Source organism: Clarias gariepinus, chromosome 21 (genome assembly GCF_024256425.1).
Source record: "Clarias gariepinus isolate MV-2021 ecotype Netherlands chromosome 21, CGAR_prim_01v2, whole genome shotgun sequence".
In the NCBI taxonomy this organism is placed as follows: domain Eukaryota; kingdom Metazoa; phylum Chordata; class Actinopteri; order Siluriformes; family Clariidae; genus Clarias; species Clarias gariepinus.
This window is the reverse complement of record NC_071120.1, coordinates 8,552,435-8,567,718: the sequence shown is the minus strand read 5'-3', so window position 1 is coordinate 8,567,718 and position 15,284 is coordinate 8,552,435. Positions and strand designations below refer to the sequence as shown.

At 38.7% G+C, this 15,284-nt stretch overlaps 1 protein-coding gene across 1 annotated transcript; it reads left to right on the top strand.

Moving 5' to 3' along the window:
• The first annotated feature begins 13,375 nt into the window (after positions 1-13,375).
• LOC128509861 (protamine-like protein) lies at positions 13,376-14,044 on the top strand. The gene has a single exon (XM_053481718.1). The coding sequence runs from the start codon at positions 13,410-13,412 to the stop codon at positions 13,938-13,940; it is 531 nt and encodes a 176-aa protein (XP_053337693.1). The 5' UTR covers positions 13,376-13,409; the 3' UTR covers positions 13,941-14,044.
• The last annotated feature ends 1,240 nt before the right edge of the window (positions 14,045-15,284 follow it).

Here is a 15,284-nt window from a genome sequence, read left to right as displayed (position 1 = left end):
ATATATATATATATATATATATATATATATATATATACAGTGGTGTGAAAAACTATTTGCCCCCTTCCTGATTTCTTATTCTTTTGCATGTTTGTCACACTTAAATGTTTCTGCTCATCAAAAACTGTTAAATATTAGTCAAAGGTAACATAATTTAACACAAAATGCAGTTTTTAAATGAAGGTTTACGTTATTAAGGTAGAAAAAAACTTCAAACCTACATGGCCCTGTGTGAAAAAGTAATTGCCCCCTTTGTTAAAAAATAACTTAACTGTGGTTTATCACACCTGAGTTCAATTTCTGTAGTCACCCCCAGGCCTGATTACTGCCACACCTGTTTCAATCAAGAAATCACTTAAATAGGAGCTACCTGACACAGATCAGTAGACCAAAAGCACCTCAAAAGCTAGACATCATGCCAAGATCCAAAGAAATTCAGGAACAAATGAGAACAAAAGTAATTGAGATCTATCAGTCTGGTAAAGGTTATAAAGCCATTTCTACAGCTTTGGGACTCCAGCGAACCACAGTGAGAGCCATTATCCACAAATGGCAAAAACATGGAACAGTGGTGAACCTTCCCAGGAGTGGCCGGCCGACCAAAATTACCCCAAGAGCGCAGAGACAACTCATCCAAGAGGCCACAAAAGATCCCAGGACAACATCTAAAAAACTGCAGGCCTCACTTGCCTCAATTAAGGTCAGTGTTCACGACTCCACCATAAGAAAGAGACTGGGCAAAAACGGCCTGCATGGCAGATTTCCAAGGCGCAAACCACTTTTAAGCAAAAAGAACATTAAGGCTCGTCTCAATTTTGCTAAAAAACATCTCAATGATTGCCAAGACTTAAATACCTTGTGGACCGACGAGATAAAAGTTGAACTTATTGGAAGGTGCGTGTCCTGTTACATCTGGCGTAAAAGTAACACAGCATTTTAGGAAAAAGAACATCATACCAACAGTAAAATATGGTGGTGGTAGTGTGATGGTCTGGGGTTGTTTTGCTGCTTCAGGACCTGGAAGGCCTGCTGTGATAGATGGAACCATGAATTCTACTGTCTACCAAAAAATCCTGAAGGAGAATGTCCGGCCATCTGTTCGTCAACTCAAGCTGAAGCGATCTTGGGTGCTGCAGCAGGACAATGACCCAAAACACACCAGCAAATCCACCTCTGAATAGCTGAAGAAAAACAAAATGAAGGCTTTGGAGTGGCCTAGTCAAAGTCCGACCTGAATCCTATTGAGATGTTGTGGCATGATCTTTAAAAGGCGGTTCATGCTAGAAAACCCTCAAATAAAGCTGAATTACAACAATTCTGCAAAGATAAGTGGGCCAAAATTCCTCCAGAGCGCTGTAAAAGACTCGTTGCAAGTTATCGCAAACGCTTGATTGCAGTTATTGCTGCTAAGGGTGGCCCAACCAGTTATTAGGTTCAGGGGGCAATTACTTTTTCACACAGGGCCATGTAGGTTTGCATTTTTTTTCTCCCTAAATAATAAAAACCATCATTTAAAAACTGCATTTTGTGTTTTCTTGTGTTATCTTTGACTAATAGTTAAATGTGTTTGATGATCAGAAACATTTTGTGTGACAAACATGCAAAAGAATAAGAAATCAAGAAGGGGGCAAATAGTTTTTCACACCACTGTATATACTTATATCTCCTTGGGTAACCACAAGGAGAGTGAAAGAGGTAAGCCATTGTATTACTATTATTCTATACTTGCCCCTCCAGGGTCCTTATCAGATAAATTTCTTGACAGTGTTAATGTCTGATCATGTTAACAAAATTCCTAATGCTGTCTATTTTGCTAAATGCATATTTAATGTGCTTGAAATTTATAAATTTTATCAAATATTACCCCAAATTTAATATGATAAGACGTATGGTGTTGACATGTTATGGTTGTGACCAGAGCAATATCAATGTCAAATCTATAATATATAAGTGACAGCGTGGGAAAAAAAAGGAACCACGAGGCAGACAGGGCATAAATCATGACAACTTTGTTCATATCAATGCACATCTGAAAGGAAATGAAAATATATCTTGCATGTTTGTTGGCTGTTCTTTTGAAACCAGTATTTATGGAACTTTTAAATCTCATAAGAGTCGTTGACACACACCTAAGAGCCTAACTAATTTTAAACCTGATATTGTGAGAACAACTACAGTAGCATTTCCACCATTAGATGACTCATTTGCAGAAGGCCAGGACAAGGAGTGTGTAGAACAGGAAGTGTCCAGTGCCCTAGATCGGAGAGCTCAACACAAGGAACTCCCAGATATTCAAATAAAAATTTTATTTGTCACGTACACAGTCATACACAGTACGATATGCAGTGAAATGCTTATACGACCGCCAGTGACCTTAAAAAAATAAAAACTTATACGTAAGAAAAAAAATATGAATAAAAAGATATACTAAAGAAAAATTTAACTAGTAAAATAAACTGTACAAATAAGTATAATAAAAATATCACAAAATATATAAATACCGAAGAAAAAAGTATATATATAAAAATTTAAAAGTGACAGTGGTTGTGCAAATATGCATGAAAAGTGACTTATTAAAGTGTCTTGTGCAATGATCCAGATGTATAAATATGTAGTGCAAGTGTGTATGAATGTGTTCATGATTGTCCATGATTGTCCAGTCAATGTTGGGAAATGAGCACCTTAGAGGGCAGTCTGAAGTCTCTCAAGCGTCTGAGGTGGTAGAGACGATTGTCGGGCCTTTTTTACCATGGTTGATGTGACAGGACCATGACATTGTCACAATGTCCAAGTTGATGAATCTGTAGTTACAGAACTTTGCTCGTCTATCCTGATTTCAAAGGCAATTGCCAAAGGTAGTCCTCTTACAGCTTCTATCAATGTAAACAATATAACAAGGAGCAATTCTGTGTTGTAAAACCAATTACCTACATACTTGATCATAAAAACAAACACACCTTTCAGTATGTCCCGATCTTAAAATCCCTGCAGCAGATTTTAAATAATAAAACAATTGTTGATAATGTTATTGAAAATCACAGAGGACAACATCCTCTGAATTAAGGTGACCTGAAGATGGTTTGCATTATAAAAAAGTAGCTTTTTAAATGGAAAAAAAGTTAAAAATAACATTGCATCTTTACATTAATGGTTTTGAGACCTGTAATTCCCTAGGCACTTCTCGAAAGAAACATAAGCTTTGTGGTGTTTATTGGACACTAGGTAATTTGCCACCAGGTTCTCACTGACCTTTATCATCTATTTATCTTGCAGTACTTTGCAAAAGTGGTGATGTAAAAGCGTACGGTTATGACAGTGAAGTTTTAGAACCTCTCCTGCAAGATCTTAAAATACTGGAGGATCATGGTGTTTATGTGTCTTTAGGTTTTTTTTTTGTTTTTTTTTAAACAGGGCAGTGTGTTGTGGCTGATAACTTGTGAGCACACAGTAAATTTTTTATGAGAATTTTTCAGGTGATTTTTTTTCTGCCGTTATTGCATTGCAAAAAGATGTGATATTAGCTTTTACTGTGTCTGGTTGCATCTGGTGCTTTCAGCCTGAGATCTAAAGAGGTCCATGCAGATCATTTAAGAGCAGCTATTGAGAATAATGCCTATTGTTTTGGAGTTAAGCAAGAATGTGTCCTTACCAAGAATTTGTCTTATTTTGCTGTTGTTTCTGGTTTTCCTCCTAATGTTGCTCATGATATATTTGAGGGTCAAAATACCCAAACACATCTGAAGTGCACTTGGCTGAGGCTGAATGAAGTAATGGCATACCCTACAGCAAAGGTATGATGGTTGCTTATGAATCAGTTGGTGGACTTGCTGAAATCAAACATGTGTGTGTAATAAGTCAGTGTTCCTCATTGTGCAAATGCTGTGTGAGTGGTACACTGAACATTACAGAGCTTTTGAACTTTTTTTTGGAGAGACGAGTGAGTTTAATTGCTGCCCAATGCAAGGGCTGGGAGTACTTTATTTTGTACACAGCATGTATAGCATGAGCAGCACATTCACACGAGAGCCTACATCCAATTCAGCCTAAGCATGAACCGGAGCACATTCAACAGGAGACACACACACACACACACACACACACAAACAAACAAACATGGCCGAAGCCACTATCCCAAACACCCTTCCCCAACAGGGTGAACACATAGAAACCCCCGCAAGACATGCTGGTCACCACAATATAGATATAGACATATAAATATATATTCATATATTATTTATTTTGAACACAACTGTATATATATATATATATATATATATATATATATATAGTCCAAGACATACAGTGGTGTGAACAACTATTTGCCCCCTTCCTGATTTCTTATTCTTTTGCACGTTTGTCACACTTAAATGTTTCTGCTCATCAAAAACCGTTAACTATTAGTCAAAGATAACATAATTGAACACAAAATGCAGTTTTTAAACGAAGGTTTACGTTATTAAGGGAGAAAAAAACCTCCAAATCTACATGGCCCTGTGTGAAAAAGTGATTGCCCCCCTTGTTCAAAAATAACTTAACTGTGGTTTATCACACCTGAGTTCAATTTCTGTAGTCACCCCCAAACCTGATTACTCCCACACCTGTTTCAATCAAGAAATCACTTAAATAGGAGCTACCTGTCACAGAGAAGTAGACCAAAGGCACCTCAAAAGCTAGACATCATGCCAAGATCCAAAGAAATTCAGGAACAAATGAGAACAAAAGTAATTGAGATCTATCAGTCTGGTAAAGGTTATAAAGTCATTTCTAAAGCTTTGGGACATCAGCGAACCACAGTGAGAGCCATTATCCACAAATGGCAAAAACATGGAACAGTGGTGAACCTTCCCAGGAGTGGCCGGCCGACCAAAATTACCCCAAGAGCGCAGAGACAACTCATCCGAGAGGCCACAAAAGACCCCAGGACAACATCTAAAGAACTGCGGGCCTCACTTGCCTCAAATAAGGTCAGTGTTCACGACTCCACCATAAGAAAGAGACTGGGCAAAAACGGCCTGCATGGCAGATTTCCAAGGCGCAAACTACTTTTAAGCAAAAAGAACATTAAGGCTCGTCTCAATTTTGCTAAAAAAAACATTTCAATGATTGCCAAGACGACTTTTGGGAAAATACCTTGTGGACCGACGAGACAAAAGTTGAACTTTTTGGAAGGTACGTGTCCCGTTACATCTGGCGTAAAAGTAACACAGCATTTCAGAAAAAGAACATCATACCAACAGTAAAATATGGTGGTGGTAGTGTGATGGTCTGGGGTTGTTTTGCTGTGATAGATGGAACCATGAATTCTACTGTCTACCAAAAAATCCTGAAAAAGAATGTCCGGCCATCTGTTCGTCAACTCAAGCTGAAGTGATCTTGGGTGCTGCAGCAGGACAATGACCCAAAACACACCAGCAAATCCACCTCTGAATGGCTGAAGAAAAACAAAATGAAGACTTTGGAGTGGCCTAGTCAGTCCTGAGCTGAATCCTATTGAGATGTTGTGGCATGATCTTAAAAAGGCGGTTCATGCTAGAAAACCCTCAAATAAAGCTGATTTACAACAATTCTGCAAAGATGAGTGGGCCAAAATTCCTCCAGAGCGCTGTAAAAGACTCACTGCAAGTTATCGCAAACGCTTGATTGCAGTTATTGCTGCTAAAAAAAAACAGGTGTCAAACAAGTTCCCCTAATTCAAGGACAAATGCAGAAAAAGTTGTCCTGTGCATTTCCCTCTAAAAATCAAAGTAAAACTGTTGTTTCAGACATTGTTCAGAAGAACAGCGTACTTCGATTCAAAGGTTGATTAGAGATGGAAAATAACACACCAAAAAGTGCAGAATGATGGGCTGCTCTGCTAAAATGATATCAAATGCTTTAAAATGAAAATCAAAACCAGAAAGATGTGGAAGAAAATGGAAAATTAACATTCAAATGGATCAAAGAATAACAAAATTGGCAAAGACTCAGCAAATGATCAGTTCCAGCATGATCAAAGAACACCTAAAGTTACCTGTGAGTACTGTTACTATTAGAAGATGGCTGTGTGAAGCCAAGCTATCATGCAAGAAGCCCCCGCAAAGTCCCATTGTTGAAAAAAGACAAGTGCTGAAGAGGTTACAGTTCGCCAAAGAACACATTGACTGGCCTAAAGAGAAATGGCGCAATGTTTTGTGGACTGAAGAAAGCAAGATTGTCCTTTTAGGGTCTAGAGGCCGTAGTCAGTTTGTCAGGTGACCACCAAACATTAAATTCAAGCCACAGTACACTGTGAAGACAGTGAAGCATGGAGGCACAAGCATCATGATATGGATATGCTTCTTGTACTATGGTGTTGGGCCTATTTATCACATTTCAGGGATCATGGATCAATTTGAGTACATCAGAATACTTAAAGAGGTCATGTTGCCTTATGCTGAAGAGGAAATGCCCTTAAAATGGGTGTTTCAACAAGACAATGACACCAGACACACTAGTAAGCAAGTCAAGCTGTTGGTTCCAGACCAACAAGATTGACGTTATGAAGAGGCCAGCCCAATCCCCAGACCCTAATCCATTAGAAAAGTTGTGGCCTGACAATAAAAATGCTGTTTCTGAGGCAAAATCAAGAAATGTAGAGGAATTGTGGCATGTAGTACAATTGTCACAGATGTGAAGCAGTTCTCAGTAAGCATGGTTATACAACTAAATATTAGTTCAGAGATGCACAAGAAAGATTACACTTTAAGCATTTTTGTTTAAACTGTAAATTTATCACTTTGTAAAGATGAATGATGACACTGCTATTTTTTTTGAACAGACTAATATTTGTTTTTCTTCACTTTCTGTAAACTAATAATCCATTAAGCACATTTTTCTTCATGTTGGGATTTAGAATAGAATGTGCAGGGTGTCCAATGCATTTGTGTGATTTAAATTAAAAGTTATTATTTGGATATGGAGCTTTACTCACTTTTTTCAACACACTGCTATTATTTTGAACACAACTGTATAAGAAAAATGTCTTTACTACTGTAAGTACTATGCAACAGCCTATTTTTTTTCCTTCTCCATCATCTTTACAGAGAACAATGAGTGACAACAGCAGCCAAAGGTTGACTTTTAAAATGGACTTCCTGGATCTGTTATTGAACTTAATGAGGTTAATGATCCTGTATTCAGGGTCGTGTGGGTCCTGGGTCCTATCCCAGAAGACTTAGGGCACAAGACGGTGTAGACCCTGGACAGGTTGCAAATCCATCGCAGTAAATCTTAAATAATTACAACAAAAGATTATTAGAGTTTACTAGACTTACTATTAAGTGGGTAATTAAATAGTAAAGAAATTATCAATTGTGGAATCAAGACACTACAAACTACCTCACTAATGTTCCTGGCAACTTATGTTTTTATTGTAATTTTATTCCTTTTATTAGTCTTGTTTCAGATCAATGCCGAATTTAAGTGCATTACCACCCTGCCTCTACAATCCAGATTTCTTTCGCAGCTACAGGTCCTATCTGAAAAACTCATGAACCTATTTTGGAAAAGAGGAGGCCAAATTGGATGAAAACTGAAAAGGATTATGGACCCCATATCTGCAGTAGGAATGCATTCTTCAAATAAAGTACACATTTTCAGTGTACACAGAATGATGGTAATCTTGCAAGAGAGTGTTCTCAAGGGACTGTGTGTACCTCAGTGGGGACCCACAAAATCTGGTTAGAGAGTACATAGTAAGTAATCCCATCAGTACAAGATTTCTGTATTTTAAATTGTGATTTTACATTTGTTCATGTTAAGTGTTAGGAAAAATCATATTGAAATTAGATAACAAGTGGTGACATTTCAGATTGATTGTAATCTTATATTTTTAAAATTAGTTAATTACCATTACCATATCAAATTTAGTTTTATTTTGATTGTGGATTACATGTCTGGATAGACACCTTTGAGCAAGCACTTATTGAATACACTACAATGTGTATGCTACCTCACATTTTATTGAAATAGGTATAGAAGATCTGTGAGTTGAGAAAAACTATGCTTAAATACTGCAATGATATAAGGTAGCATACAAGTTGTAGTGTATTCTTAAAGTGCTTGTCCAAAGGTGCACATCAAGACATGGAATCCACAATTTGTGCAATAAAAGAACAATCGTCAATTTTTTAAGAAGATAAACATAGGAAAATATTGTACATTCTGTCCAACATGACCAGAACAAATTAGAGATTTCGTGTCTGGATGAACACCTTTAAACAAGCATATTTCATATTTCACTTATTAAATACACTACAATGTGTATGCTACTTCACATTTTATTTAAATGTAAAGCTCTGAGTTGAGAAAAACTATGCTTAAGGACTGCCTCCTCTTAGTTTTTTTTTATTTTTATGAGGATGTGTATGGTAATTGTTTATTTAAAGGTTATGCATTTAAATGTTTTCAGAATATACACACTCCTGTGTTTATATTCTGAAAACATATATGTGTACACTCCTTTATACTTTTTGTTTGTTGTTTGGGCAGTTTTTAATTTAAATACTAAGATATTTAGAGGTGAGAGAGTCATTTGACAGATTTATAACACTGAATCTTTTTGTTGTATATAGAACACTTGCTTCCTAAAACTTGTTTTTTAAGGTTCTAACTGTTTATTGCAATCGCCTTATGGTTTCTTCTTGTTTTGAAATTGCATTTACTTTGCCAAAAAGCCTTTGAAATACCCTTTTTGTTTTTTTATAAATGGTTCTTAAAGGAACACGGTGCAGTTATATGATCCAAGATATACTGATTATGGAGCATGTGTTTGGTGGAGTCCCATGTTAAAAGTGTCCAGATGACTGAATATAGTTCTTTTGCTGCAATAAATGTTTTGTTTGTCGTGTTATTGTAGCAGTTACACATTTCAGTCGGGTCATCTTACAGAGTTAAAACAAAGTATGCTGCTGATTTCAACTTTATGAGACTTGATTGTAGACTTGAGCTACACACAGTAGATTTATTTAACCGAACAGTGCTGCATGTACTTTTTCATATTAAACCACTGTTGTTTCAATATAAGGTAAATAAATACACATAATGACAGCTGGGATAAGCTCCAACCCCTGAGGCCCTGAATAGGATAAGTTCAGATAGTGGATGGATGGATAAATATACAAAATACTAGATTAACAAAAAAAAAGTCATGTTTGTTTAACATAAGATTTGTTTAATATACAAATCTTAAATTTTTTAATTTATATTAACATAAAAACGTAGGTTTAGTTAATGAAAAAATAGTACATTTATTAAATATTAATCATTTGAAGTAAACATAACTTTAATATATGCAACTGATGTACAAAGTTTTTTTTCATATAAATCCAACAGACGTTTTTTTTTTTTTTCGGTGCTTATTCTGGACGAGGACTTTTTCAGGTCTAATGGAAAAGTAAAATCAAATAAAATGAAAATTATTTTGACATCATACCTGACATTACTGAGGTGAGCTTAGGTAACGTTAACTTCATGTCCTGTTCCAACCCAGCACACATGGCCGCAAGAGCGCTCAGCTAACGAAAGTTTGAGAAAATCCCAGAAATGCTTAACAGTTTAAGAGTACTGTAGTGGGGGGGACCACGGGGGGGCACAATCCAGTGTCTTCTTGTGCCAGTCCCAAGTCTGGGTAAATGCAAAGGGTTGTGTCAGGAAGGGCATCCGACGTAAAACTGTTGCCAAATTAATGATGCGAATCAAGAATATAATTCCCATACCGGATCGGTCGTGGCCCGGGTTAACAACGACCGCCACTGGTGCTGTTGACCTACAGGGTGCTGGTGGAAATTGGGCTACTGTTGGTCGAAGAAGGAGAGGAGGAAGGCGTGTTCGTAAGCAGAGAGAGAAGAGGAAAGGCAAGAGTTTAGGAGTGATAGTAGGGACTTTGAATGTTGGGACCATGACAGGGAAGGGAAGAGAGTTAGTTGATATGATGCAGAGAAGGAAGGTGGATATACTGTGTGTCCAGGAGACCAGGTGGAAAGGTAGCAAGGCTAGAAGCTTAGGATCAGGGTTCAAATTGTTTTACCATGGTGTGGATAGGAAAAGAAATGGAGTAGGAGTTATCCTAAAAGAGGAGTTTGTAAGGAATGTTCTAGAGGTGAAGAGAGTATCAGATAGGGTGATGAGTCCGAAGCTGGAAATTGAAGGGATAATGTTCAATGTTGTTAGTGGTTATGCCCCACAGGTAGGATGTGAGTTAAAAGAGAAGGAGAAATTCTGGAGTGAGTTAGATGAAGTGATGCAGAGCATCCCCAGAGGTGAAAGACTGGTGATTGGTGCAGACTTCAATGGACATGTTGGGGAAGGGAACAGAGGTGATGAAAATGTGATGGGCAGGTTTGGTCTTCAGGACTGAAATGTAGAAGGACAGATGGTGGTGGACTTTGCAAAGAGGATGGAAATGGCAGTGGTAAATACTTTCTTCCAGAAGAGGCAGGAACATAGGGTGACATATAAGAGTGGAGGCAGAAGCACTCAGGTCGACTACATCTTGTGTCGACGTTGTAACCTGAAAGAGATCAGTGACTGCAAAGTGTTGGTAGGGGAGAGTGTAGCCAGACAACACAAAATGGTCGCGTGTAAAATAACCCTGGTGGTGAGGAAGGCGAAAAGGACAAAGGCAGAGCAGAGGACAAAGTGGTGGAAGCTGAGAAAGGAAGAATGTTGTGAAGTCTTTAGGGAGGAGTTGAGACAGGCTATGGGTGGTCAGGAGGTGCTTTCAGTTGACTGGACAACTACAGCCAATGTGATCAGGGAGACAGGTAGGAGGGTACTTGGTGTATCATCAGGTAAGGGGAAAGTGGACAAGGAGACTTGGTGGTGGAATGAGGAAGTCCAGGAGTGTATACAGGGAAAGAGGCTAGCTAAGAAGAAGTGGGACACTGAGAGGACTGAAGAGAGTAGACAGGAGTACAGGGAGATGCAGAGTAAGGTGAAGGTAGAGGTGGCAAAGGCCAAACAAAAAGCATATGAGGACTTGTATGCTAGGCTAGACAGTAAGGAGGGAGAGGGGGATCTGTACAGGTTGGCAAGGTAGAGAGATAGAGATGGGAAGGATGTGCAGCAGGTTAGAGTGATTAAAGATAGAGATGGAAATGTACTGACAGATGCCAGGAGGGTGATGGGAAGATGGAAGGAGTATTTTAAGGAGTTGATGAATGAGGAAAATGAAAGAGAACAAAGAGTAGAAGACGTGACTGTTGTCGAACAGGAAGTAGCAAATATTGGTAGAAGTGAGGTGAGAAGAGCGTTGAAGAGGATGAAGAGTGGAAAGGCTGTTGGTCCTGATGACATACCTGTGGAGGTATGGAAGTGCTTAGGAGAGGTGGCAGTAGAGTTTTTGACAAGTTTGTTTAACAAGATCTTGGAGAGTGAGAGGATTCCAGAGGAATGGAGGAGAAGTGTATTGGTGCCAATTTTTAAGAACAAGGGAGATGTGCAAAGCTGTGGCAATTATAGAGGTATAAAGCTAATGAGCCAGACAATGAAGCTGTGGGAAAGAGTAGTGGAAGCTAGGTTAAGGGCAGAGGTGAGCATTTGTGAGCAGCAATATGGTTTTATGCCTAGAAAGAGTACATCAGATGCAGTATTTGCTTTGAGGATGCTGGCGGAGAAGTACAGAGAAGGTAACAGGGAGTTGCATTGTGTCTTTTTAGATTTAGAGAAAGCGTATGACAGGGTGCCAAGAGAGGAGCTGTGGTATTGTATGAGGAAGTCTGGAGTGGCAGAGAAGTATGTTAGAGTGGTGCAGGACATGTATGAGAGCTGTAAGACAGTGGTGAGATGTGCTGTAGGTGTGACAGAAGAGTTTAAGGTGGAGGTGGGTCTGCATCAAGGATCGGCTCTAAGCCCCTTTTTGTTTGCTCTGGTAATGGACAGGATGACAGATGAGGTAAGACAGGAGTCCCCATGGACTATGATGTTTGCAGATGACATTGTGCTCTGTAGCGAGAGCAGGGAACAGGTGGAGGAAAATTTGGAGAGGTGGAGGTATGCTCTGGAAAGCAGAGGAATGAAGGTTAGCCGCAGCAAGACGGAATACATGTGTGTAAATGAGAGGGACCCAGGAGGATCGGTGAGGCTACAGGGAGCAGAGGTAAAGAAGGTGCAGGATTTTAAGTACTTGGGGTCAACGGTCCAGAGCAACGGAGAGTGTGGAAAGGAGGTGAAGAGGAGGGTACAGGCAGGTTGGAATGGGTGGAGAAAAGTGTCAGGTGTGTTGTGCGATAAAAGAGTATCAGCGAGAATGAAAGGAAAGGTGTACAGGACAGTGGTGAGACCAGCAATGCTCTACGGCTTAGAGACAGTGGCGCTGAAGAAAAGACAGGAGGCAGAGTTGGAGGTAGCAGAGCTGAAGATGTTGAGGTTCTCTTTAGGAGTGACAAGGATGGATAGGATTAAGAATGAGTTTATCAGAGGGACAACCCACGTTAGATGTTTTGGAGATAAAGTCAGAGAGGCCAGATTGAGGTGGTTTGGGCATGTTCAGAGGAGAGATTGTGAATATATCGGTAGAAGGATGCTGAGGTTGGAACTGCCAGGCAGGAGGTCTAGAGGAAGACCAAAGAGGAGATTTATGGATGCAGTGAGAGAGGACATGAAGTTAGTTGGTGTGAGAGAAGAGGATGCAGAGGATAGGGTAAGATGGAGGCAGATGATTCGCTGTGGCGACCCCTGAAAAGGAACAGCCGAAAGACAAAGAAGAAGAAGTGGGGCTTCAGTACTTGGTTAGTTAAGGAATATAAAAATGTCTGTATTAGTTTGGCTTTAAACCCATTTAAATATAAGGCAATACGTAGCTCTAACCCATCATTAAAATTCCAGAAACAATCTTTTAAACGTCTGGTGTCTTTAGCTTTATTCATAATAGGCAGCTGGTATTATCCAGGTATTTTATTGACCCTTAAACAAAATAGAACCTCAATGCTCCTATTTTATGCAAATCACTCTTTTAGCTTTAACTACTTTGGAAAAAAATATTTTTAGGTAATGTTCGTGTGTTTTAATTGTTGGGGTCTTGTTAACCTAAAATAAATATAATTGAGCACACAACCAATACTACTTGAGCTGACTTAAATGTTTAAGTCTGAATAAGTTGAGTCAAAAAAAAAAGATGTGCAAATTCGTACTAAACTTTTTTCACGTTGAAGCGGGAAATCAAAGAAAACACATCTGTACAGGGAGCAGCCGCGCGCTCAGCTGAGTATATAAGGTCCTCAGGTTTCTGTTTCCCTCAACTTTTTAAACGTCACAAATGCAACTGATTGAAAAGGCTAATTTTAATTTTGCCGTAACAATTATCACTAAGTTCGTAATTTCAGACGTCGTAAACATTCACACCAAGAAGACACGACGACACATTCGCATCAAATTTTCAACGCGCCCAAACCATGGCACGGACCGCGAGAAGACGAAGAGTCTCCACTGCCAGAGCGAGGAAAAGGAGATCCAGATCAAGGCGGAGGAAGACCGGCCCAAGGGTTTCAGATCTTATTTTGATAGCCGTGGCTGCGTCTCGCGCGCCCAAAGGTGTGCCTCTGGTCGCGCTGAAAAAGGCGCTCGCGGGCCGCGGGTACGATGTCAAGAAGAACAACTCGCGCGTCAACCTCGCGCTCAGATCGCTCGTTAGGAGAGGTTTGCTCGTGCAGACCGGAAGGGCCGGAGCGCGCAGGTCGTTTAAGGTGAGCAGTCGCGCTGCGATGAGGAGGAGGAGGCCAGCCAGGAGGCGTAGAAGAGCTACTAGAAGGGCACCCAGGAGAGTGAGGAGGAGGAGGCGGAGGAGGGCGAAAAGACGTTCAGCAAAGAGAATGACCATGAGGCGAAGAAGGAAGGTGAGAGGAGCGAGGCGTAAAGCCGCAAAACGCAGAAGATCCACGGTCAGGAGGAGGAGGAGGAGGAGGAGGGCTCCTAGGAGGAAGTAAGAAGTTTGGGTCATCTTCCAAAAATAATTTCACTGACGATCAACCTAAAGACAAAATATCATAACAACAACAGAAGCGAGACACAAAACCAAAACATTAAACACAATTAATTAATTAAATATTGACATACTGAGAAATTCAACCATTACCAGCTCGGCTGAAGAAATACAACTCGGACATCATAAGTAAGACTTTCGTTTAATTAACATGAACTGAAACAAACAAAAGAAAAAAATCTATTAGACATTTTAAAGTAAAAGAATGGGGCAGAATATCTCATTGAGAGACTTAAAAGGCTAAGAAATCAAGGGAATTATTTGTTTCAATTATTCAACTGAAATAACTTAATATAGAGAAATCATTCCCGATAAACTACTACTAGTTAACAATATATATATAAAAAATCACCGCCCCACTTATGTCAACGACAAATACCTGCAAATGTCTGTAATAAAGTAGGTGCAATTTGACCTAATACTTAAAGAGAAAAGATCTCCAATGGTTCATCTTGGTTTGATTAAAAAAAGGGGATAAAACGGGAATTTATTATATTTATGTATCTAGGACAGTATAAGTTGACCCACTATAAAACGAAACACGTCCAATAATCTAATCATTTACCCTGATCAATCAAGATAAATTTAAAAATTGAAAAACACTGTAGTTTTTGGAAATTAAAATCATTTAAAAAAAATACACGACCTGAATAAGGAAAAAGAGCGTGTTAATTGGTCTTGTAATATTTACAAGACTAAGCGCCGAGATCTGTGTGATTTTTAAATATAAAATAACAACCTTTTTTTTAAAACGAAATGTTAAATACTCCATCAGCAAAAAAAAAAAAAAAAAAAAAGAGAGAGAGAGGGAAATAAAACAAACTTACAGATCAATTCTTGCAACCAAACAAAAGAAAATCAGGACTCATCTTAAACATTAAAACTGAATAAAATAATAATAATAAAAGAAGAAGTAAGTGATGAAATTATCTTGCTTGATAAAGCTGGACTTAATATAGCCTATCTAACTTAGAAAACCCACAAATTGTTTTATGACCCACTTTATTTTGTCAGTTGAAGACGAATAAGAATTTTAAATACTGATTAGAAAATCCTTACCAAAATAATTAAAAACCGTATACAGGAAAAAAAAAAACTGCGATTAAAGAAGATTTGTGTGGGACAATCTTGGTATAACATGAGACCTCATAATAAACACACCAAACAAAAATTAACTTAAGAAATAATACTATTTGTCCATAATAGGTTTAGATAAAAATAAATGAATAAAAAACTTTTTCATCAAGAGAGTACCTGTGGGATGTTATGAAAAATTGTGGTTTCCTGA

Bases quoted from the DNA above. Each gene is read 5' to 3' on its own strand.
- LOC128509861 (XM_053481718.1), top strand. From the start codon at position 13,410: ATGGCACGGACCGCGAGAAGACGAAGAGTCTCCACTGCCAGAGCGAGG.